General features: G+C 41.8%; 1 protein-coding gene across 11 annotated transcripts in view; it reads left to right on the forward strand.

Annotated features, from left to right (window-relative positions):
- The window catches only part of LLGL2 (LLGL scribble cell polarity complex component 2), a 578,766-nt gene that overhangs the window by 291,077 nt on the left and 260,627 nt on the right, over window positions 1-27,062 (forward strand). For all 11 annotated transcript variants that reach the window (XM_056550314.1, XM_056550313.1, XM_056550316.1 and 8 more), the window contains 3 exons: window positions 6,507-6,660; window positions 7,052-7,156; window positions 10,367-10,659. In XM_056550314.1, the coding sequence (XP_056406289.1) occupies window positions 6,507-6,660; window positions 7,052-7,156; window positions 10,367-10,659 (552 nt within the window). The remainder of the gene's footprint in view (window positions 1-6,506; window positions 6,661-7,051; window positions 7,157-10,366; window positions 10,660-27,062) is intronic.

Raw genomic sequence — 27,062 nt, forward strand, 5'->3', positions numbered from 1 at the left:
CCAAAAATACACAAAAGTCTGGTGGACCCTCCCGGGAGACCGATAGTCTCTGGGAGGGATTCACTCACCAGCAATATATCCATTTTCCTTGATCAAATTCTTCGCCCATACGTTCACAAGGCCAAATCATACATCAAGGACACATCTGATTTCCTCCGCAAAATTCAACAAATTTCGGTACCAAATGACACCATATTAGCATCTTTAGATGTCACAAGTCTCTATACTTCAATCCCACATGACCTGGGTATTCAGACCATACAGAAAGTGATTTCCACCGATTTCTCTCCCACACAGATCTCATTTATCTTGCAGCTGCTAGAACTGGTTCTACAATGCAATTATTTCACATTCAATGACTGTTTTTACCTACAGAGGGCTGGGACTGCCATGGGGACCAACGTGGCGCCCAGTTACGCAAATTTGGTCATGACAGAGTTGGAGGAGACATTCGTCTATGTGTCCCACCACGCCAGACATGTGCTGGCGTGGTGGAGGTACATAGACGATGTCTTTCTCATTTGGACGGGCACGGTCGACCAACTACAAGAGTTTTTGACATATCTGAACAACATCAACAATCATATCAAATTTACTCTTACACATTCCAAACATGAAGTCCAATTCCTAGATACACTAGTGACAATCCACGATGGCAGATTGAACACAGACCTTTTTGTGAAACCCACAGACAGTAACTCCATTTTGCGTTACAATAGCCACCATCCACGCCCAATGGTAAAGTCTCTCCCCAAAAGTCAGATGCTCAGGGCACGACGCATAGTAAGCACTGATGACAAGATAGAACCCACCCTCAACAAAATGATCAACAACTTCTCACAAAGAGGGTACCCTAAAACACTGACAGAGAGGAGCAAACATCAAGTTCTAACCCTGCAACGCGAGACACTTTTACAATCACCCATGCCCAAGGAACCTAACAAACGCATCAGCTTCGTCTCCACCTATAATGACAGATCCACCTCTATAGCCAGAATTATCAATCGACACTGGCATATCCTCAAAAATAGTTTTCCCCAAGTGGAAGAATTCCAGAATTACCCTTTGATGTCATATCGTCGCCCCCCCAACCTCAGAGACAGACTAGTGAAGACAGACGTCTCGAGGGGTGTGGGTGGACGACAACGCTATTTCGGCACACAAAACAAGGGGAGTTATCCATGCCGAAGTTGCATTAACTGCAACCGCATGGATAAGGGCCCACATTTCCAACACCCCAATACCAATAAAATCTACAAACTTAAATGGTACTTAACATGCACCTCTGAATATGTGGTGTATGTGCTCACTTGCCCATGCCACCTACTTTATGTAGGTGAAACTACACTTGAATTTCGTACGCGACTGAACCAACACAGGTACTCTATCCGGAAAAAACGGCTAGATTTACCTGTGTCTAAACATTTTACTGAAGCTGGACACCAAGAGCACGAACTTAGATTCACTCTACTGGACCATGTACCAGTACCCAAAAGGGGAGGCGACAGAGTGAGCATACTCAAGCGATGTGAACTACGTTGGATCCATGAACTGGGCAGCCTTCGCCCTCATGGACTCAACGTAGACTTTACAGTCACTGCCGGCATTTATAAACTATCTAGATGACCTGTCGAATACTAACTTTATGTGTATACATTGTGTGACACACCATACTTTTTCTTCAGTTGCATTTCTTTTGCTTTTTTTATATATACGATTTTTTATATATACGATATATTAATTCTGAGTTTGTTTTCATGCAGATTTCCTGGGGAAACCTAGATCAAGCACCGCCATCTACTTCCATCAAGCCCATGTACTGCTATACCCCTCTGCCAGAGCACAGCCAACCAGGACAAGGGACACAGGTGTCAGTTTTTTGCCTGTTGCTTTACATCTCCTATTAGCACAGATCTATTGTGGCCTATGTAGACTTTCATCATGCTTATTTGTTCTTTAAGGGTACCATCTTTTATTTTATTTTGCCATTTCATATACGAATTTTTTGACATTCTTTTACACCATCACTACACTTTTGCCATTTTCCTCACATCTCTCCCCCTTATCACTTTCTTTCTTTTTTCACATAGATTTCACACATATTACACATACACATATATTCTTCGCCTTTTTTAATTATTTTATACACGCCCCACACAAGTATGCACCAGCTTCTACATTTTTTATCAACACACATGCCCAAACAACCCCTTTTTCTCTGTGTTCATTCATTTTCCGACACACTTTACACCCAACCATTTGATCCCTACACATCCACATCTCCCGTGTTCAGCATTTACATTTACAGACACATCGGGTCTAATGCCCGACACCTACATGGCCGCCACACCCTCATCCCCTCTAGACGCGCATGCGCCGACTTCGGGCACAATCTGCCCTTAAGCAACATGGCGCACACGGCATCCGGAAGCACAGTGAGTGTGCGCGGACCGTGCGACCCAACGGCGTTGCTTAGCAGCGCCACACGCCTCCCTGCGATTGGCTGTGCTCCTGTCTAGCTTGCGGAATCCTGTACAGCCGTGTGCACACACGGCGGCAGGTAATGGCCGCCACTGACTCCAGATGGGTGAGTGTTTGATCACCAGGATTCCCCTTGATTGCTTTTAACCATACACCTGCACTATAATTATGTCTTTATCACTGTACACGACATGGGACACTTATGTATATAATGTACAGCAATGTTGTCACTTTATTATCTTTGCGTTAGACACAGTATTCACTGTGATATGTTTTTTCATTATCTTTGCATCAACACTGTTATGTTTTTCACTTATTCTGCTTTATTGTTCAATGATTGTAATTTACATGTAACCCATATAAAAATGGGATGTGTGTGTCACATTGCATGCTTGAAAAAGACCGTGGTGACGGTCGAAACGTTGTATCCTGCCATGAGGCAATAAACACTTTGTTATCCACCATTTGGAGTGCTGTGGGACATCTTCCTTGCTTTATATATATATATATATATATATATATATATATATATATTAGTATATATATCTTGTTTAGGATCTTAGTAACATAGTTCATAAGGTTGAAAAAAGACCAGAGCCCATCAAGTTCAACCTATATGAGTCCCTACTGAGTTAATCCAGAGGAAGGCAACAAACCCTCATACTAAAGGTAAAAATTCCTTCCCGACTCCAAATATGGCAGTCAGAATAAATCTCTGGATCAACATGCTGTCCCTATAAATCTAATAAACATAACCAGCAATGTTCTTACTCTCCAAAAATGCATCCAGACCCCTTTTAAATTCTTTTACAGAGTTCACCATGACCACCTCCTCCGGGAGAGAATCCCACAGTTTCACTGCTCTTACAGTAAAGAACCCCCCTCTGTGCTGGTGTAGAAACCTTCTTTCTTCTAAACATAGAGGATGTCCCCTTGGTGTAAATAGATCATGGGAGAGATCTCTGTACTGCCCCTGATATATTTATACATAGTTATTAGGTCTCCCCCAAGCATTCTTTTTTCTAAACTAAATAACCATAATTCTGATAATCTTTCTGAGTACTGCAGTCCTCCCATTCCCCGTATTACCCTGGTTGCCTATCTTTGAACCCTCTCCAGCTCCACTATATCTTTCTTGTACACTGGTGCCCAGTACTGTACACAGTATTCTATGTGTGGTCTGACTAGTGATTTGTACAGTGATAGAATTATTTCCTTGTCGTGGGCATCTATGCCCCTATTGATGCACCCCATGATTTTATTTGCCTTGGCAGCAGCTGCCCGACACTGGTCACTACAGCTAAATTTACTGTTAACTAAAACTCCCAAGTCCTTTTCCACGTCAGATGTCCCAAGTGTGCTCCCATTTAATACATAATCCCAGCCCAGATTTTTCCTCCCCATGTGCATTACCTTACATTAATCAGTGTTGAACCTCATCTGCCACTTTCCAGCCCAATCCTCCAACCTATCCAGATCCATTTGTAACAGTACCCTGTCCTCTATTGTGTTTACCGCTTTACAGAGTTTAGTATCATCTGCAAAGATTTCTACTTTACTATTCAACCCCTCTACAAGGTCATAAATGAATATATTAAATAGGACAGGACCCAATACTGACCCCTGTGGTACCCCACTAGTAACAGTCACCCAATCAGAATAAGTACCATTAATAACCACCCTCTGTTTCCTATAACTGATCCAGTTACTTACCCACTTACACACATTCTCCCCCAGCCCAATCCTTCTCATTTTATGCACCAACCGTTAATGTGGCACCGTATCAAATGTTTTGGAAAAATCCAGGTATGCGACATCTAGCGATTCCTCTTGGTCCAGTCTGGAGCTCACATCCTCATAAAAGCTGATCAGGTTAGTTTGACAGGACTGGTCCCTCATAAAGCCATGCTGATATGGAGTCATACATTTATTTGTATTGTGGCAGTGTGGCAAGGAAAGGGTGTATTTCCTTGGCTCACCCTGCAGAAGCTCTTACCTGCTTCTTAAGTAATGAGGCATGAGGGAAGGGAGGTGTATATGAGATGGAGACTCAGTCTAATGTGGGCTCTTCCTAGGAGACAGCATGTGGGCTGTAGGGGAGAGACAGAGCCTGCTGAGGAGTACACAGCCCGAGCTATGAGTGGCTCAAAGAGAGTGACATGAATTGTGAGTAGAAGGTTGCAGGGGACATATGTTTAACCGGCTGAGGGAAGCTCAGCGGTTGTTAGTCAGGACAAGCTGATCTGTTTAGTCAGTGACCAGACGGTCTAGGATTTTGTTTTGTTCCTGCTTTTTGTTTATTTCTTTCCCTGCAACCTGTCTAATAAAACTGGCAAGGTGCCAGATGTGCATTATAAGCGTTTGTTTGCTGGTTTATTGAGAAGAAACGCATCCTGTGGCGTGGTCCAGGACGATCCCAGAGCTAATACTATAGAGTCCATGAATATTAAAAATAGGGGTCTGTCTATTACACTACTTAATTCCTTTAGAACATGGGGGTGTATGCCATCTGGACCTGGCGATTTCTCTATTTTGATTTTTTGTAGGCGGCACTGTACTTCTTCCCGGGTTAAACAGGTGACATGTAAAGGGGAGTTTACCTTATCTCGCTGTATTTCACCTGGCATTTCATTTTCCTCGATGAACACAGTGGAGAAGAATTTGTTTAATATATCTGCTTTTTCCTGATCCCCGTTTATAATTTCTTCTTTATCATTTTTTTTAAAGGGCCTACACTTTCATTTTTGACCTTTTTGTTATTTATATAGTTAAATATCATTTTGGGGTTAGTTTTACTCTCTTTGGCAATGAGTCTTTCTGTCTCTATTTTTGCGTATTTTATCTTTTTTTTTTTTTTTTTTACATATTTAACATTTTTCTCTATCGCTTTTTAATGCTTTTTCACTGCCGTCCTCTTTTATTTTTGTCATTTATTGCCCCCTTAACATTTTTATTCATCTATATTGTTTTTTTTATTTTATTTCTGACCCTTTTATTCCCATAAGGTATATACATCTTACAGTAAGAGTTTAAGATATTTTTAAAAGTCTCCCATTAGTGTCAGTATTCTTGTTTTTGAGGACATTATCCCATTTTATATTGTTAAGGGCTTCTCTGAGTTGGTCAAACTTTGCCTTCCTAATGTTCATTGTTTTTGTGGCCCCTCGAGAGATTCCCTTATTGAAGAACAAGTTATAATATATTATATTATGATCATTATTTCCTAGGTGTCCTTCTACTTGCACATTAGTTTCACTTTCAGGTCTGTTGGTTAATATTAAGTCTAGTAGGGTGCCCCCTCTGGTCGGGCCCTGCACCATTTGGGACAGATAATTGTCTTTAGCTATAGTCAGAAACCTGTTTCCTTTATGAGTTTCACAGGACTCCGTCTCCCATTTTATATCAGGATAGTTAAAGTCCCCCATTATTATCACCTCATTTTGATTTGCTGCCTTGTTTATTTGCTTCATTAATTGATCTTCTGCGTCTTCCATTATGTTTGGTGGCTTATAGTAAACCCCTATCAGAATTATATTATGTTTATCTCCATATATTTCTACCCATAATTTCCCTCCCGTATATCCTCCCGCAGTGTGGCCTTCAGACTGGACTTTACATATCTTATGTGGATTTTCTATTTGATTTTGTCTGGGAGACAACATGCTGTATATCAATAAGGTGACCACCCCCAACACATTTATATGAGCATATCTGACTGCATCTGACTGTGACTGACAGTGACAAAGTTTTACACTGCACTTGATTTTATATTTTGGATTATTTTGTATATCTGCCTCAAGCAATTATTATCTCTTTATACTACACTATCTGTGATGTGTTCCAATTTACTCCTTAACCCCTGATGAACCCATCTCAAACATATGGGAAGATTTTTAAATAGAAGTAATTTTCAAATCTGTTAAATTTTCTAGCACCAGTTGATAAAAAAATGTTTTTCACTGGAGTACCCCTTTAATTTTTTTTCTTTTTAATAAAAAATATGTATATTTATTTTTCATTCTTAGCCATGAGGATGGCACTGTGCGTTTCTGGGATGCATCTGGGATTTGCCTTCAGCTAATGTACAAATTGAGCACAGTGGGAGTCTTCCAGACTGACATGAACCAAAATGAAAATCTGAACTCCCAAGGAGAGGAAGACTGGCCCCCACTGAGGAAAGTAAGTGGAATTATCTTGCTAATTCCACATACTCCAATAAAAAACAAGCTAAAAATGAGATCTACTGTAAAATCAACTTGTTTCTAAATATTGTCTTTTTTATTTTCATTTGTATTTTTGTATTAAAGCAATTTACGGAAACAAAATATTTCCAAAGTAAAGAACTCCTTCAAAGTTTCACTTTAATTGCCTAAACTTGCCATGGCCAGATTTAATAAGTATTATGTATGGTACTTTTTTTTTTTTTCCTTTTATAAACTCTGGAATGCCATTAGTAATATTTACTAAATCCGTTTACAGGGTAGGGGCTTCATGAATGGTAAATACAGCAAAAGGATGGTAATAATTTTGCACTTAAGCAATTATTATTACTTTTTTTTTCTCCTGACAGGTTGGCTGTTTTGATCCATACAGTGATGATCCCCGTCTGGGAATTCAGAAGATTTACCTTTGTAAATATAGCGGCTACTTATCTGTAGGTGGGACTGCTGGACAGGTGAGCTCCTTCTTAACTTCCACTTCAAATATTGTCATAAAAATATTGTATTAGGCTAAGGCTACACAGCAACTTCATTTGTAAAACCTGAAGATTGCAATGTTTCATTGTGACATTGCATCTAATAATTGACTAGCAACATGAAGGGACCCATGCACAAAATCAATGTAAAATTATTTTACAGTCAAAAAGCAATGAAGTTGCCAGTATAGTCGTGGCCTTATTAGCACAAAATCATTTGGCTTTTCCGAACCTCAGTGGCTAAGAAGGTCCTTTTCTGTGAGTCTCAGAAGAGGCCATGTTCCTCTTTTTTTTTTTCGCCCCACAATACTGTGTCTTCTTTTCATCAATTGGAGACAGAAATGTTGAATTCAAGGGGATGGGAGTGCACTGTGCTCACAAGTCCCTCACTGTTGTTCTTCTCTTTACCATACACTCACTGGAGAATAAGGGAGTCGGTAAGCGAACTGTGGATAAAAATGCCTGTAAATGAGGAGGGCACAGTCTGCCTCTGTCTTCCTTATAATCCTCTTATAAATACAAAAGAGAGAAAAGGCACATGTGCCCTTAGCGCGGTACTGTGGGATATTGGGCAAATGCAATTAAAATCACACTTACCGAATAATGTTGCGCTAAGGGCACAACACCATGTAGCGTATTAATCAATGGTGATCTGTCAGCAGCCTCGATCCTCCGGTCGGTCCAGGCTCACCGGTCCAAACAATGAAAGCCAAAAAAAGTAGATAAAAAAGGGATCTTCCTCAGGCGCATAGACAGTGATGCATCAGATTGAAAAGGTGTCAGAGTTCATAGCATAATGATTTATTGGGCACAAAGAACAATGCTTTTCCTGCCCGTAACGGGCAGTTGTGCATATCCAGATATGCACAATTGCCTGATGAAGTGCCTGTTATGGGCAGGAAACACGTTGTTCTTTGTGCCCAATAAATCTTTATGCTATGAACTCTGACACCTTTTCAATCTGATGCATCACTGTCTATGCGCCTGGGGAAGATCCATTTTTTATCTACTTTTTTTTTGGCTTTCATTGTTTGGCTATTACTCACAATGCAATTAGCACCCTGGCCAGATATCTGCTCAGTTAGCTTGCTCACGTTTTCTGCATTCTTCTCCCTAACAGGGGGTGTGTCACAGAGAAGTGCTTTCCAAACTCTTTATATTGGTGACACCCTTACAAGATGTGCATAGTTTGGTGACACACTGCCAATTGCACGTATCACGTTTTACGTTCTACAATGCACAATGTGATACCCGTATTCAGTATCGGCATTACAAAAGTGACTGATACCCTCTGTGCAATTTTATTCCCCCCTTTATTACCACCTGTGCCATTTCATCCCCCTTCCTCCTCATTTTCCCTGTGCCACATCATTCTCCCTCTTGACCCCCCCAATGCCACTTTATTCCTTCCGACCTTGACCCCCTCTGTGCCACCTAATTTCCCTTTTTCCTGTTCCACATCATTACCCCATCTATCACCTCCTGTCACATTCCCCCCCCTTGGTCCTCCCCTGTGCCATTTTATCCCCCTCTCAATCCCCACCTGTGCCTCTTCAACCTTCCCTCGTTATCACCCCCTGTGCCACATCATTACCCCCCTGATCCCCCACCTAATTTTATTCCCCCTTTTATCCCCCTGTGCCATTTAATTCCCCCCTTTAATCTCCCCTGTTCCACTTAATTCCCCATTATCACTCCCTGTGCCATTTCATTCCCCATTTCCCCCATGTGCTATTTCATTCTATGACTCCCCCCCTGTTCCATGTCATTCCCCTTTTATTCCCCTCTGTGCCCTTTAATTCCCCTCTGATTCCCCCTGTGCCATTTTATTCCCCCTTTATCCCTCCTGTTTCAATTCCTATCTCTTGTGAGCCCCCCCCCCCCAATCTACTCTGTGCCACTTTATTCCTCTCTCTCCCTCTGAGATCCTACTTTGCATTTCTCACCCCTGGCCTGTATCCCCCGTTGCTCTACTGCAGGCTCAGGTGCAGGGACACAGCGTCTCGGTGAGTTTGACAGTGCGCTACACTGATGAGTGAAGTTGTCCTGCTCCACGGTGTGAAGCCAGAGGCATCACTTGTCAATTGCATCCCAGCACCCAATTTGGAAAGGCCTGTATTAGAGAGGGTGGTATAATTACTGTATCTGCTGCAATATAAAAGTATTTTATGTTGGTGACAGCACCTTTTCAAAAAAAACTTTTATTACATAAATGATCATTCATTTAAATAGCTACCATGTAATTCTCCTTTTTACGATTACTATCTGGATGGCCACAGCTTCCGTCAACTAAATCTGATCTTTGCCATGGCCTTTGGAAGAAGGATCTGAGGCAAACGGTCAAACTCTATGGTGGCTACTTTCTAAAATAATTTTTCCCTCATGTCCCCTTTAGCAGCTGCCCCCTTTTGGCCACCTCCTGTGCCACATCATTACCCCATCTATCACCTCCTGTCACACCCCCCCCCCTTGATCCTCCCCTGTGCCATTTAATCCCCCCCTCTCAATCCCCACCTGTGCCTCTTCAACCTTCCCTTGTTATCACCCCCTGTGCCACATCATTATCCCCCTGATCCCCCACCTTACTTTATTCCCCCTTTTATCCCCCTGTGCCGTTTAATTCCCCCCTTTAATCTCGTCTGTTCCACTTAATTCTCCCTTATCACCCCCTGTGCCGTTTAATTCCCTCCTTTATCCCCCTGTTCCACTTAATTCCCCATTATTTCTCCCTGTGCCATTTGATTCCCCATTTCTCCCCATGTGCTATTTCATTCTATGACCCCCCCCCCCGTGCCATGTCATTTTCCTTTCATTCCCCTCTGTACCCTTTCATTCCCCTCTGATTCCCCCTGTGCCATTTTATTCCCCCTTTATCCCTCCTGTTTCAATTCCTATCTCCTGTGAGACCCCCCCCCCCCAATCCCCTCTGTGCCACTTTATTCCTCTCTCTCCCTCTGAGCTTCTACTTTGGAAGAAGGATCTGAGGCAAACGGTCAAACTCTATGGTGGCTACTTTCTAAAATAATTTTTCCCTCATGTCCCCTTTAGCAGCTGCAGGTTGTTGGAATTAATGCCCACATGTAAATTATGGACTTATCTGCCATATGAGAGCAGCTCTGGCTCATTGGGTTTATACAAATTTGTCATTTTCCAAATTAAAATAGTTTTATCTGCTCTATTTCCCCTAAGGTCCTTGTTTTTGAGTTGAATGATGAGGTTTCACAACACGCAGTGGACCATACCCTGGTGGATCTGTTACAGGAGCAGGAAGGATATCGTTGGAAGGGCCATGAGCAGCTTTATGCACGACGAGATTCAGTGCGCTTTCCCCCTGGGTTTCAGCCTTCTGCCTTAGTACAATGCCAACCACCTGCTGCTGTCACTTCCTTGACACTGCATTCAGAATGGAGGTTGTTAGCATTTGGCACCAGTCATGGCTTTGGAGTATATGATTTTCAGAGGAAGTGTCAAGTGATGGTTAAGTAAGTACAACACAAGGAATTTTGCTGTCATCATAAAATATATTTTTTATGTTTTAAACTGCTTAATGCACCATGGCATAACTGTACATCATGGTTAACAGTGACTTAATACACCATTATGTACAATTAAAGACATCTTATTGCATCTAGACATCTTATCCCCTATCCTTTGGTTAAGATGTCTGATCGCGGGGGTCCCACCGCTGGGGACCTCTGCACTCTCTCCTAAAGCCCCCCTGTCATCAGCTGCACGGAGCAAAGTTCGCTCCGTGCCTGATGACTCATTATACAGGGGCCGGAGGATCGTGACGTCACGACCCCACCCTTCATGACGTCACAGCCCGCCCTGCTCCCTCAATGCAAGCCCATGGAAGGGGATCAGAGGGTGCAGGAGAGATCCTTTGGATAAGATGTCTATGGGCGGAGTACCCCTTAACGTCACAGACATTCTGAAGCGGAGCCAATAGAATTTGTGCTTGGTGCCAGCTGTCAAACAGAGCCTCGGTCCTGCTACAACTTCTGAGACTTACTGGGGCATGCATAGTACGGTTGCAAAAAAGACACGTCCATCAAGTACAACTAAGAAGGTAAAGTAAAGAGGTAGATTGATGAGGTAAAAGGGATGTGATTTTATGTTTCTACATATGCATTAATGTTATTTTGTTCTAAGAATGTATCTGTTTGGAAGCCCTCAACTATTTTTGCTGTAACCATTTCCTTAGGTAGGCTGATTGATAAATTCAAAGTTGTTATGGTAAAGAAAACCCCTGGAGTCTAAACTCTTTTTCTTCAAATGGAGGGAGTACCCCTATATCTCCATATGTTTTTGTATGGCCCAATAATTTTTATGACCATTAACCCCTTAACCCCTTCCCGACCTATGACATACCTGTACGTCATGGGTGGCAAGGTGTTCCCGACCCATGACATACAGGTACGTCATGAACATTACTGCCGCTACTCGCGGCATCCCGCAGCGCCCGGTAAAATGGTGGCTAACACTGATAGCCAGCCATCTTACCATGCTACCACGGGGGGTTTCATCCCCCACCCCCCCCAGCGATCGCTGCTATCAGCTGGTCAAATCTGATTAGCTGATAGCAGCGTTTCCCTATGAAAATACTTAGCAGCGCGGTGTGTGAGTCCCGACTCTGCTAAGTGTCCTGACCCGTCCCCCGGCGTCACTTACCCGTCCGAGCGGTGTCCCGAGCGGTCCCGGCGTCCTCCATGCGGTCCCGGCGGTGCTGCGTCCCGGAGGTGAGTTTCCGGCAGCAGTGCGGCATCTTCATTGGCAGCAGTGAGATCGCCGTAAAGCGATCTCACTGCTGCCTCTGGGAGTTTCAAAACTGCAACTCCCAGCATGCCCAGACAGCCTTTGGCTTTCTGGGCATGCTGAGAGTTGTAGTTTTGCAACATCTGGAGGTCCTCAGTTTGGAGACCACTGTATAATGGTCTCCAATCTGTGCTCTTCCAGATGTTGCAAAACTACAACTCCCAGCATGCTCAGTCTGTCCAGGCATGCTGGGAGTTGTAGTTCTCTAACATCTGGAAGAGCACAGATTGGAGACCATTATACAGTGGTCTCCAAACTGTGGACCTCCAGATGTTGCAAAACTACAACTCCCAGCATGCCCAGACTGCCCAAGCATGCTGGAAGTTGTAGTTCGGCAACATCTGATCCTTCAGATATTGCCGAACTACAACTTCCAGCATGCCTGGGCAGTCTGGGCATGCTGGGAGTTGTAGTTTTGCAACAACTGGAGGCACACTAGTTGGGAAACATTGTCCGTTTCCTAACTCAGTGCCTCCAGCTGTTGCAATTGTTGCAAAACTATAACTCCCAGCATGCACTGACAGACCATGCATGCTGGGAGTTGTAGTTTTGCAACAGCTGGAGGCACACTGGTTTGGAAACACTAAGTTTGGTTGCAAAACACTTGAAACTTTATTACTTAACTTAGTGTTTCCAAACCAGTGTTCCTCCAGCTGTTGCAAAACTACAACTCCCAGCATGCACGGACAGCCAAAGGGCATGCTCGGAGTTTGCAACAGCTGGATGTTTGCCCCCTCCCCCCAATGTGAATGTACAGGGTACACTCACATGGGCGGAGGTTCACAGTGAGTGCTGCAAGTTTGAGATGGCGCAAATTTTGCGCTGCAGCTCAAACTTCCAGCGGCAAACTTGCTGTGAACCTCTGCCCATGTGACTGTACCCTAAAAACACTACACAACACTGACACTAACCTAAAATAAAAAGTAAAAAACACTACAAATACACATACCCCTACACAGACCCCCCCCTCCCCCAAAAAATGAAAAACGTCTGGTACGCTACTGTTTCCAAAACGGAGCCTCCAGCTGTTGCAAAATAATAACTCCCAGTATTGCCGGACAGCCATTGACTGTCCAGGCATGCTGGGAGTTTTGCAACAGCTGGAGGCACCCTGTTTGGGAATCATTGGCGTAGAATACCCCTATGTCCACCCCTATGCAAATCCCTAATTCAGGCCTCAAATGCGCATGGCGCTCTCTCACTTTGGAGCCCTGTCGTATTTCAGGGCAACAGTTTTGGGACACATATGGGGTATCGCCGTACTCGGGAGAAATTGCCTTACAAATTTTGGGGGGCTTTTTCTTCTTTAACCCCTCATGAAAAGGTGAAGTTGGGGTCTACACCAGCATGTTAGTGTAAAAAAATTAATTTTTTACACTGACATGCTGGTGTTGCCCTATACTTTTCATTTTCACAAGAGGTAAAAGGGAAAAAAGACCCTCTAAATTTGTAACGCAATTTCTCCCGAGTACGGAGATACCCCATATGTGGGCGCAAAGTGCTCTGAGGGCGCACAACAAGGCCCAGAAGGGAGAGTGCCCCATGTACATTTGAGGTGATTTGCACAGGGGTGGCTGATTCTTACAGCAGTTCTGACAAACGCAAAACAATAAATATCCATATGTGACCCCATTTTGGAAACTACACCCCTCACAGAATTTAATAAGGGGTGAAGTGAGCATTTACTGGTGTATGACTGATTTTTGGAACAGTGGCCTGTGAAATTGTAAAATAAAATTTTTGATTTGCACAATCCACCGTTTCAAATATCTGTCAAACGCCAGTGGGGTGTAAATGCTCACTGCACCCCTTATTAAATTCCATGAGGGGTATAGTTTCCAAAATGGGGTCACATGTGGGGGGGTCCACTGTTCTGGCACCATAGGGGCTTCCTAAATGGGACATGCCCCCCAAAAACCCTTTCAGAAAAACTCACTCTCCAAAATCCCATTGTCGCTCCTTCCCTTCTGAGCCCTCTACTGCGCCCGCCGAACACTTTACATACGCATATGAGGCATTTGCTTACTCGAGAGAAATTGGGTTACACATTTTAGGGTGATTTCTCTCCTTTTACCCCTTGTAAAAATTCAAAAATTGGGTCTACAAGAACATGCGAGTGTAAAAAAATGAAGATTTAGAATTTTCTCCTTCACTTTGCTGCTATTCCTGTGAAACACCTAAAGGGTTAAAACACTTACTGAATGTCATTTTGAATACTTTCGGGGGTGCAGTTTTTATAATGGGGTCATTTATGGGGTATTTCTAATATGAAGACCCTTAAAATCCACTTCCAACCTGAACTGGTCCCTGAAAAATTACGATTTTGAAAATCTTGAGAAAAATTGGAAAATTGCTGCGGAACTTTGAAGCCCTCTGGTGTCTTCCAAAAGTAAAAACTTGTCAATTTTTTTATGCAAACATAAAGTAGACATATTGTATATGTGAATCAATATGTAATTTATTTGGAATATCCATTTTCCTTTCAAGAAGAGACTTTCAAAGTTAGAAAAATGCTACATTTTCAAAATTTTCATGAAATTTTTAGATTTTTTACCAAGAAAGGATGCAAATATCAGTGAAATGTTACCAATAACATAAAGTAGAATATGTCACGAAAAAACAATCTCGGAATCAGAATGATAAGTAAAAGCATTCCAGAGTTATTAATGTTTAAAGTGACAGTGGTCAGATTTTCAAAAAATGCCCAGGTCCTGAAGGTGAAAATGGGCTGGGTCGTGAAGGGGTTAAGGACGAAGCCTATTTTGACCTTAAAGGGGTATTCCAGGAATTCTTTTTATTTGACTATGCTACAGGGGCTGTAAAGTTAGTGTAGTTCATAATATAGTGTCTGTACCTGTGTGTAACGGTTTTCTCACAATTCTTCTGTGATTTTCACCCCAATATTTATTTTTATCAGCATACAAAATGACTGTTGTCTAGGATTTTTCCCAGCTTGCAGTGCGGCCGAGACCTGACTCAATAGTCAGCTGATGACAGGGAGCCTGTCTGCTTCAATGGGTGGAGGGATCAATCTCCAACTACAGCAACAGCTGGAGGCACCCTGATTGAAAACCACACTGATTTGAATGGATGCAGCTCATTTATGTTTCAATGGGTGGGGTGGCTGATGTGTGGTAGGGAGGAAGATGGAATTGTGGGATTTGTTGTCAAATAAAGAAAAGTCAAACATTAAATAATAGTTCACAAACAGCAAGCCACAGTGTTATGGTTATCTCACAACATAGCCATTTAGCCCCAAGACAAGCGCAGATCCTTCCTAAGCATGTCCATTACTGCCTGCCAGGTACGTACTAAAATCACCTTATGCTGGATAGCCCCTTTAATCTGTCCTGTGTCACTTTATGCATTAATAACTCTTTGCTGCTTTTACTTATCATACTGATTCTGAGATAGTTTTTTGTGACATTTTCTACTTTGTGTTAGTGGTAAATTTTTGCCGATACTTAATTTCTTTGTGAAAAAATCAAAAATGTCATGAAAGTTTGGTAAATTTAGCATTTTTCTAACTTTGAAACTCTCTGCATGTTAGGAAAATTGTTAGGAATATTGATTCACATGTACAATATGTCTACTTTATGTTGGCATCATAAAGTTGATATGATTTCACTTTTTGAAGACATTATAGTGCTTCATAGTTTAGCAGCAATTTTCCAAATTTTCTAAAAAATTTCAAAAACTTAAAGGGGTTATCCAGGAAAAAACTTTTTTTTTACATATCAACTGGCTCCAGAAAGTTAAACAGATTTGTAAATTACTTCTATTAAAAAATCTTAATCCTTTCAGTACTAATGAGCTGATGAAGTTGTTGAAGTTGAAGTTGTGGAGTTGTTCTTTTCCAACTAAGTGCTCTCTGATGACCCGTGTCTCGGGTCAGTTTAGAAGCAAATCCCCATAGCAAACCTCTTCTACTCTGTGCTGTTCACGAGACAAGCAGAGATGTCAGCAGAGAGCACTGTTGCCAGACAAAAAACAACTCAACTTTAGCAACTTCAGAGTTATTGAAAGGATTAAGTTAAAGGGGTTAAAGGGGTATTTCCTGTTTTACCCCTCTAACCCTTTAAGGACACAGCCAATTTTCACTGTAGGACCCGGCCATTTTTTGCACATCTGACCACTGTCACTTTAAGCATTAATAACTCTGGGATGCTTTTACCTTTTATTCTAATTCCGAGATTGTTTTTTCCTGACATATTCTACTTTATGTTTGTGGTAAAACTTTGTCGATACTTGCATAATTTCTTGGTGAAAAATCAGAAATTTGATGAAAACATTTAAAATGTTGCATTTTTTTTAACTTGAAGCTCTCTGCTAATAAGGAAAATGAATATTCCAAATAAATTATATATTGATTCACATACACAATATGTCTAAGTAATGTTTGCATCATAAATTTGACATGTTTTTACTTTTGGAAGACATCAGAGGGCTTCAAAGTATATCATCAATTTCAAAATCAAAATTTTTCAGGGACCAGTTCAGTTTTGAAGTGGATTTGAAGGGCTTTCATATTAGAAATACCCAATAAATGACCCCATTATGAAAAAACTGCACCCCTCAAAGTATTCAAAATGACATTTAAAAGGTTTGTTAACCCTTTAGGTGTTTCACAGGAATAGCAGCAAATTGAAGGAGAAAATTCAAAATCTTAATTTTTTTACACTCGCATGTTCTTTGTAGACCCAGTTATTGAATTTTTACAAGGGGTAAAAAGGAGAGAAATCTTCCTAAAATGTGTAACCCAATTTCTCTCGAGTAAGAAAATACCGCAGTAGAGGGCTCAGAAGGGAAGAAGCGACAGTGGGATTTTGGGGAGTGAGTTTTTCTGAAATGATTTTTGGGCGGCATGTCACAGGAAGCCTCTATGGTGCCAGAACAGCAAAAAAAAAAAAACATGGCATACTTTTTTGGAAACTACACCCCATCAAGGCACGTAACAAGGGGTCCAGTGAGCCCTAACACCCCACAGGTGTTTGGCGACTTTTCGTTAAAGTTGGATGTGTAAATTATAATTTTTATATTTTTTTCACAAAAATGCTAGTTTTCCCTCAAATACATTTTTTTTTATAAGGGATAATAGGACAAAATGCCCCCCAAAATTTGTAACCCCATCTCTTCGGAGTATGGAAATACCCATAAAGTGCTCTGTGGGTGAACTACAATGCTCAGAAGAGAAGGAGCGCCATTGGGCTTTTGAAGAGAAAATTTGTCCAGAATTAAAGGCCACGCGTGTTTACAAAGCCCCCATAGTGCCGGAACAGTGGACCCCCCCACATGTGACTCTGTTTTGGAAATTACACCCCTCACAGAATTTAATAAGGGGTGCAGTGAGTATTTATACCCCACTGGCATTTGACAGATCTTTGGAACAGCGGGCTGTGCAAATGAAAAATTAAAATTTTAATTTACACGGACCACTGTTCCTAAAATCTGTCAGACACCTGTGGGGTGTAAATGCTCACTGTACCCCTTATTACATTATGTGAGGGGTGTAGTTTCCAAAATGGGGTCATATGTGGGCGGGGTCCATTGTTCCGGCACTATGGGGGCTTTGTAAACACACGTGGCCTTTAATTCCTGACAAATTTTCTCTTCAAAAGCCCAATGGCGCTCCTTCTCTTCTGAGCATTGTAGTTCACCCGCAGAGCACTTTACATCCACATATGGGGTATGTTCTTACTCATAAGAAATGGGGTTAAAAATTTTTGGGGGCTTTTTTCCTATTTTCCCTTGTGAAAATGAAAAATTTAGGGTAACGCCAGCATTTTAGTGAATTTTTTTGATTTTTTCATTTTTCCATTTAACTTTGAAGAGTTTTCATTAAATACCTGTGGGGTGTTAAGGCTCACTATACCCCTTGTTACGTTCCGTGAGGGGTGTAGTTTCCAAAATGGGGGGACATGTGGGTATTTATTTTTTTGCATTTATGTCAGAACCGCTGTAAAATCACCAATTTAGGCCTCAAATGTACATAGTTCACTCTCACTCCTGAGCATTTTACGCCCACATATGGGGTATTTCCGTACTCAGGAGAAATTGCGTTGAAAATTTTGGGGGTCTTTTTTTCCTTTTAACGCTTGTGAAAATACAAAGTATGGGGCAACACCAGCATGTTAGTGTAAATTTTTTAAATTTTTTTACACTAACAAGCTGGTGTAGCCCCCAACTTTTCCTTTTCATAAGGCGTAAAAGGAGAAAAAGCCCCCAAATATTTGTAGGGCACTTTCTCTCGAGTATGGAAATACCCCATATGTGGCCTTAATTGTTTCCTTGAAATACGACAGGGCTCCGAAGTGAGAGAGCGCCATGCGCATTTGAGGACTAAATTAGGGGTTGTATAGGGGTGGACATAGGGCTATTCTACGCCAGTGATTCCCAAACAGGGTGCCTCCAGCTGTTGCTAAACTCCCAGCATGCCTGGACAGCCAGTGGCTGTCCGGAAATGCTGGGAGTTGTTGTTTTGCAACAGCTGGAGGCTCCGTTTTGGAAACACTGCCATACAATACATTTCTCATTTTTATTGGGGGGGACAGTGTAAGGGTGTGTATATGTAGTATTTTACCCTTTATTTTGTGTTAGTGTAGTGTTTTTAGGATACATTCGAATTGGCGGGTTACTGTGATTTCCCGCTAGTAGTTTGCGCTGCGGCGAAAAATTTGCCACAGCTCAAACTTCAAGCAAGAAACTAACTGTAAACCTGCCCGTGTGAATGTACCCTGTACATGGGGGGGGGGGGGCAAACCTCCAGCTGTTTCAAAATTACAACTCCCAGCATGTACTGACAGACCGTGCATGCTGGGAGTTGTACTTTTGCAACAGCTGGAGGCACACTGGTTGGAAAACCTTCAGTTAGGTTCTGTTACCTAACTCAGTATTTTCCAACCAGTGTGTCTCCAGCTGTTGCAAAACTACAACTCCCAGCATCTACTGATCGCTGAAGGGCATGCTGGGAGATGTAGTTATGCAACAGCTGGAGGTACGCAACTACAACTCCCAGCATTCCAAGACAGCTGTTTGGGAATGCTGGGATTTGCAGTTTTGCAACATCTGGAGGGCTACAGTTTAGAGACCAGTGCACAGTGATCTCCAAAATGTGGCCCTCCAGATGTTGCAAAACTACAAATCCCAGCATGCACAGACAGCAAACTGGAGTTGTAGCTAGGAGTTGTAATTTTGCAAGATCTCTTTGCAGTGGTCTCTAAACTGTAGGCCTCCAGATGTTGCAAAACTACAACTCCCAGCATGCCCAATAGCTGTCTGGGCATGCTAATAGTTGTAGTTTTGCAATATATGCAGGGCTACAGTTAGAGACCACTGTATAGTGGTCTCAAACTGTAGCCCTCCAGATGTTGCTAGGCAACTCAACGGCTTCCATAGGATCCAAGGAGCAAGCTGCATGACATCGCCGCCCATTGATCACCGTCACCCGCAGCCTCCGCAGATCGGTAAGTGACCTTCGGCGCCGGTCTCAATACTTTGTTATATACCCTCTGTTAGTCTTCACAAGGTTTTCACACACTGTTGCTGGTATGTTGACCCATTCCTCTATGCAAATCTCCTCTAGAGCAGTGATGTTTTGGGGCTGTCACTGGGCAACACGGACTTTCAACTTGCTCTAAAGATTTTCTGTGGGGTTGAGATCTGGAGACTGGCTAGGCCACTCCAGGACCTTGACATGCTTCTTACAAAGTTACTCCTTTGTTGCCTGGGCGGTGTGTTTAGGCTCATTGCGTGAAAGACCCAGCCACGTTTCATCTTCAATGCCCTAGCTGATGGAAGGGAGGTTTTCACTCACAATCTCACGATACATGGCCCCATTCATTCTTTGCTTTACATGGATCAGTCGTCCTGGTCCCTTTGCAGAAAAACAGGCCCAAAGCATGACGTTTCCACCCCCATGCTTCACAGTAGATATGGTGTTCCTTGAATGCAACTCGGCATTCTTTCTCCTCCAAACATGACGAGTTCAGTTTTTACCAAAAAGTTCTACTTTGGTTTAATCTGATCATATGACATTCTCCCAATCCTCTTCTGGATCATCCAAATGCTCTCTAGAAAACTCTGCTCTCTAGCAGATGGGCCCGGACATGTACTGGCTTAAGCAGGGGGACATGTCTGGCACTGCTTGATTTGAGTCCCTGGTGGTGTAGTGTGTTGCTAAAGATACCCTATAGATTCCCTTTTGGGAATCCAAAAATAACCCTTGTTTCCCATATAGTACTTAACTTGTTAAAATTCCATATACTTTATTAGGTTCTACACACTATTTAAAAACAAATAGCACTGTTTCCTCTATTTGCTATTTTGATGAGATAATTTGCTTGCGCAGATGTCTCTGCTGGTGATGATGTGTTTGTATTTAAGCAACCCCGTGTGCCTGCAGGTCACACTCACTAGATTGCAAGGAACAGCAGTGCTAGGATTGTTAAAAACTCCACTCTGCCCCCCTCAACATGTTTCGCTACGACGTAGCGTTATCAAGAGGTAGCGGGCAACTGAGCGTGGATGCGATGTCAGTCATTCTTATAGCCTCTGTTTGTAGCGTCACTAATTAATTACAGGATGTTATCTTAGCCAATAGGGTACGTCTGCCAGAGAAGCTCCACACATTGGACATGCCATTTTCATTGATGGGTACTTGCTCAAATCGGAGTCCCACCCAGATGGCCTCCCGGCTAACCGCGCTCTTGTCTAGCGCATTGGCCAATCTCTTCCTTTGTTTACCTACTACGTCTGCATGTGACGTAGGCTGCGTGATCTCCGCTGCGCGAACTCTCTGTCTGGATCCTCTATCACTTTGTGCATTATCTCGTATGCGCATTCTCGCGTGTTTATTTCTGACAGGTAGATGCGCAGAACTGTATGCGCAAGCTCTTAGGTTTATTTAGGGAGTAGACTCATGTATTGTTACATACCTACTTTAAGGTCCCATTAAATGGATATATGTATTAATCTATTATTGATGTTAGTGTCCATCTTGGACTAAAGGGTCATCCTATATCTATCTAGTTTTCCTCATGGATGTTGGAGATCTTAAAATATAAAATGACATGAATTTTATGGAGGTGGAGAATTAAGGAAGGGGAGAGGGGGGAAAGGGGGAGAAGAGAAAAGGATAGAGTTAGGGGAGGGGGGGGAGGGAGGGGGAAGAGGGGGGGGGAGAAGAGGGGGGAGAGAGGGGAAGAAGGGGGAGGGGAAGGGGGGGAGAAAAGGGAAGGAAAGATTGAAGAGATAATAGGGAGAAGGGGGGGGGGAGAGAGAGAGGGGGAGGGTTAGAGTGTATTGGAATATTACTTAATCCTTTATCAGTTTTAGCTTTCTTTCTCTTTTTTCCTCTCTTTTATTCCTTCTTTTCTTTTTTTACAACATTTTTCTCTACTTTTCTTTTTTCCTTTTTTAGATGGATGGATCTCTCTCTCCTATAGTTCTCCACTCATCCGCAGAGAACAACCCGTCTCTCCACGTCCTCCCATCTCCATAGGTAAGTATTATGGTGCACTGTTTGCATATTCCATTAGTATTTTATGTTACCCTATTTTTTGATAGATACGGTATATGGTCTTAGATTAGATAATATTTATTTAAATCCAATGTGGCCTATATTGGTATATAGATACCTATGTTAATTGGCTATAAGTTTGATTTTGACTCGACATATGCTCACTGTGTAGATAGTTGTAACTTCTATTTGAGTGTTTTTGATAATCATAATATACTCTTGAATGATAGGCAGGCTTCTTTAGAGAAAGGCCGAAAAGGTAAACCCTTCATTCAATCCCTGTAGACTAAGGGTTTTTAATCTATATATCCATGTTGCCTTCTCTCTCAACAGTTTTTTATCTAGGTTTCCTCCTCTTGGACCCAGGCGGGGTTTAAAAAAAAAAAAAATTTAAATTTGACATATCTCCCCTGTGTATTTCACAAATGTGTCTTGCTAGAGGGGTATCTACACCTGTTCTAATTGTGCTAAGGTGTTGGGATATTCTCCTCCTTAGCTGTTGTGTGGTCTTGCCCACATACATCTTTGGGCACCCACATTCTGCGATATAGATTACTCCGGTGGTCTGACAATTTATGAATTCTCGAATTTCATATTTATGTCCATCTGTGATGCTAACAAATTCTTTTTTCTTTGGCATAAACCTGCAGAAATTACATCCTCCACATGGATGGGATCCTTTTACCTTTGATTTTAACCACATTGTGTCTGTTTTCTCTTCTTTATAGTGACTATGCACCAGACACTCTCTGACATTTCTACCTCTGCGATAGGTCACACTTGGTCTTTCGGTAAGTACTTCTTTAAGATCACTATCCTCCAAAAGGATCGGCTAGTACTTTTTTAGGATCTCTAGAACCTGCTTGTTGCACTGGTCAAAGGTTCCTATACATCTCACCAGGCGTGGTTGTTCATCAATTTTTTTCTCTCTCAGTAGTTCTCCCCTTGGGGTGTCCCTAGCTCTCGCAAAAGCACGGTGTAGAGTCTTTTTCGGATAACCTCTGGCTAAAAAGCGATGATATAGGAGTGTGCTCTCTTCCAAAAAAGTAGCTTCATTTGAACAATTACTTTTGGCTCTGAGATATTGGCCTATAGGTATGCCATTTTTGAGAGGTCTCGGATGGAAGCTTTTCCAATTGAGAAAGCTATTAGTAGATGTGGTTTTTCTAAATACTTTGGTCTGTATGCTGCCTCCAGGCTCGAAAGAGATCTCTAAATCCAGAAAAGATAAAGAGTTGGACTTAATTTCTGATGTGAAGTGCATTCCAATCTTATTGTTGTTCAGGCTATTTACAAACTTATTAAATAGAGTGATAGTGCTATCCCAAAACAAAATGACATCATCTATATATCGCCCCCAAAATAATATGTGCTTCGTGAATTCCTCGTGCTCATCTGAAAATACTATTGTGTCCTCCCACCACCCTAAAAATAAATTTGCTAAATTCGGTGCACATACAGTGCCCTTTGCTGTGCCTTTGTGCTGTAAATAAAAGTGACCATCAAATGTGAAGTAATTATGTGTCAGTAGGAAGTAAAGAAGAGTGGTGACAAATTTATTGTGCTCTGTGAATTGTGTACCTCTAGTGTTGAGAAAGTGCTCTACTGCCTTTATTCCCAATTTATGTTCAATAGTAGTGTACAAGGCCTCTACATCAAGGCTCACAACAAATGTGCCCGGTGGGAATGTGATCTCTTCGAGCCGGGAGACAGCATCTCTGGTATCTTTTATGTATGAGGACAAGGAAGCCACAAAGGGTGATAGGATTTGATCTACATATGAACTGATTCCTTCTGTTAGGTTGTCATTTCCCGATACTATCGGGCGTCCTGGAATTGGGTCCTTTTGTTTGTGAATTTTGGGCAACGCATAAAACGTTGCCATAGTGGGTTTTAAATTCAACATTGCCTTATATTCCTCTTCTGTAATCATGCCCTTCGATTTCCCATCCAGCAGGATGTTTTTCAGTTCTGTGACATACTTGTTTGTGGGGTTTGGATCTAGTCTCTTATAGGTGCTTTGGTCTTCCAGCAATCTTAACACCATATTTTTATAATCGTCTCTCATCATGATTACTATGTTGCCCCCCTTATCGGAGGGCTTGATGACTATTTGATCATTTTTTTCTAATTCTTGAAGAGCTTGGTTTTCATTTTTGGTAAGATTATTATTATGTCTACTAGGTGTTACTTTTTCGATTTCTGAACACACCATTTTGACGAAGGTGTCTGTTATTAAATTGACTAAATGTTGGTGTTGTTTTACACTTAGGTTTTAAGGTGGAGAAAGGTGGAAGCTCCACAGATCTGACTCCCATCTCATTCTCCTCCAGAAGATCCGTCAGGTCAGTAATCACTTGTTCATCTCTCCTTCTATTTTCACCCCAATTACTAGAATTATTTTTATGTACTTTATGGAAGGCGAGCTTTCTCGCAAAGAGGTTAATATCTTTGGCCCATATAAAAGGGTTAAATTTGGGGGTCGGGGTGAAGGATAACCCCTTACGTAAGATTGACTCCTGGTCTGATGTTAACTGTATCTTTGAGAGGTTACATATCTGCATTTGTCCATCAGTCCCTAAGTGGGTCTGGGGTGTAGTGGGTTTTGTAAGTATCCCCACTTCTCCCTGTCTCTGAGTTGGATGCCTCCTCCTAAAAAATGGGGTTGTTGTTGATTTGTTCCCCCTCCAGGTTGTATATGTGGATGGGCCACCGCCACTGATTGTTGAGTTTGAGGTATTAGTTGCGGTACAGAGGAGTAGGATGCCAAGGATGTATCCTGCAAATTTCCAGTATTTTGTGCTATTGTCTGAGATCCTGGATTTTGTGTCCATATCTGCTGTTGTTGATAATTAGGATTCGTATAGTTATACTGATTCGAAGTGCTTCTCTGTTGGTTATATAGGTTATGTTGTTGAGCTCCAGCACCTTGGCCTCTATTTGTCTGACTCCTATTTGGCCTTCTGTACCCGTATTTACGTTTGTTTTTTGCCTTATATCTCTCAGTGTTGGGGTGGGCACCCTTACTGCCTGACTGATCGTCTGATTCAGATATTTCTGATTCAGATATGTCAGTATATTTATTGTACTGATTGTAGATGTTTTCTGTACCTCTTTTTATGTATATCAATCCTGTCTCAAAATCTTTTTTGTCTCTTACGTATTTCCGATGTTTACGTTCTTTAAGCTCAGATTGAAAGCTCTCGATATGTTTTTGTAATTGTTGTTCTAGATTGTTGAATTCAGTTTGTGATTTGAAGACCTTTATCTCTTCTATCTGTTCCTCCAATTGCTTGGTAACCTCACCAAAGATCTTTTTTTCATATGTGACCAAATAGTCAAGCATACGAAGTGAGTTTTCTGTCAGGAGCTGTTGCCAGCCTTTAATAAACTCTAGATCCTCTTGATGTGAGTTAGGCGTAATATTTATCCTCAGTCCCCTGTATACTATTTTTTGTTGCAGGTACGTCTCTAAGCTAGCAATCTCCCACCATGAGCGTAGATACTTCTTGTCTGTTTTTTGTAGATTGCGAAAGGCAGAGTTTATGTCAATTTGGTTTAATGGCAGCTCATTTGCTGAGAAAACGTGCTGCGCCTGATTCTGGATTTAGTTTTCCAGATAGAAAACCTGCCATCACTTATGTTGGCTTTTTCGCCTGGTCTGTTAACATGAGGGGATTAACCTCTATTCACATTCACCATAACTGGTATAGACCAGTATATGGAGGGTAGCATTTGTTTATTTGAGGGGGGCAGAGTGGAGTTTTTAACAATCCTAGCACTGCTGTTCCTTGCAATCTAGTGAGTGTGACCTGCAGGCACACGGGGTTGCTTAAATACAAACACATCATCACCAGCAGAGACATCTGCGCAAGCAAATTATCTCATCAAAATAGCAAATAGAGGAAACAGTGCTATTTGTTTTTAAATAGTGTGTAGAACTTAATAAAGTATATGGAATTTTAACAAGTTAAGTAGTATATGGGAAACAAGGGTTATTTTTGGATTCCCAAAAGGGAATCTATAGGGAATTAAATAAACAAATGCTACCCTCCATATACTGGTCTATACCAGTTATGGTGAATGTGAATAGAGGTTAATCCCCTCATGTTAACAGACCAGGCGAAATAGCCAACATAAGTGATGGCAGGTTTTCTATCTGGAAAACTAAATCCAGAATCAGGCGCAGCACGTTTTCTCAGCAAATGAGCTGCCATTAAAGCAAATTGACATAAACTCCGCCTTTCGCAATCTACAAAAAACATACAAGAAGTATCTACGCTCATGGTGGGAGATTGCTAGCTTAGAGACGTACCTGCAACAAAAAATAGTATACAGGGGACTGAGGATAAATATTACTCCTAACTCACATCAAGAGGATCTAGAGTTTATTAAAGGCTGGCAACAGCTCCTGACAGAAAACTCACTTCGTATGCTTGACTATTTGGTCACATATGAAAAAAAGATCTTTGGTGAGGTTACCAAGCAATTGGAGGAACAGATAGAAGAGATAAAGGTCTTCAAATCACTAACTGAATTCAACAATCTAGAACAACAATTACAAAAACATATCGAGAGCTTTCAATCTGAGCTTAAAGAACGTAAACATCGGAAATACGTAAGAGGTACAGAAAACATCTACAATCAGTACAATAAATATACTGACATATCTGAATCAGAAATATCTGAATCAGACGATCAGTCAGGCAGTAAGGGTGCCCACCCCAACACTGAGAGATATAAGGCAAAAAACAAACGTAAATACGGGTACAGAAGGCCAAATAGGAGTCAGACAAATAGAGGCCAAGGTGCTGGAGCTCAACAACATAACCTATATAACCAACAGAGAAGCACTTCGAATCAGTATAACTATACGAATCCTAATTATCAACAACAGCAGATATGGACACAAAATCCAGGATCTCAGACAATAGCACAAAATACTGGAAATTTGCAGGATACATCCTTGGCATCCTACTCCTCTGTACCGCAACTAATACCTAAAACTCAACAATCAGTTGCGGTGGCCCATCCACATATACAACCTGGAGGGGGAACAAATCAACAACAACCCCATTTTTTTAGGAGGAGGCATCCAACTCAGAGACAGGGAGAAGTGGGGATACTTACAAAACCCACTACACCCCAGACCCACTTAGGGACTGATGGACAAATGCAGATATGTAACCTCTCAAAGATACAGTTAACATCAGACCAGGAGTCAATCTTACATAAGGGGTTATCCTTCACCCCGCCCCCCAAATTTAACCCTTTTATATGGGCCAAAGATATTAACCTCTTTGCGAGAAAGCTTGCCTTGCATAAAGTACATAAAAATAATTCTAGTAATTGGGGTGAAAATAGAAGGAGAGATGAACAAGTGATTACTGACCTGACGGATCTTCTGGAGGAGAATGAGACGGGAGTCAGATCTGTGGAGCTTCCACCTTTCTCCACCTTAAAACCTAAGTGTAAAACAACACCAACATTTAGTCAATTTAATAACATAGACACCTTCGTCAAAATGGTGTGTTCAGAAATCGAAAAAGTAAC

This window comes from Hyla sarda, chromosome 13 (assembly GCF_029499605.1).
Source record: "Hyla sarda isolate aHylSar1 chromosome 13, aHylSar1.hap1, whole genome shotgun sequence".
In the NCBI taxonomy this organism is placed as follows: domain Eukaryota; kingdom Metazoa; phylum Chordata; class Amphibia; order Anura; family Hylidae; genus Hyla; species Hyla sarda.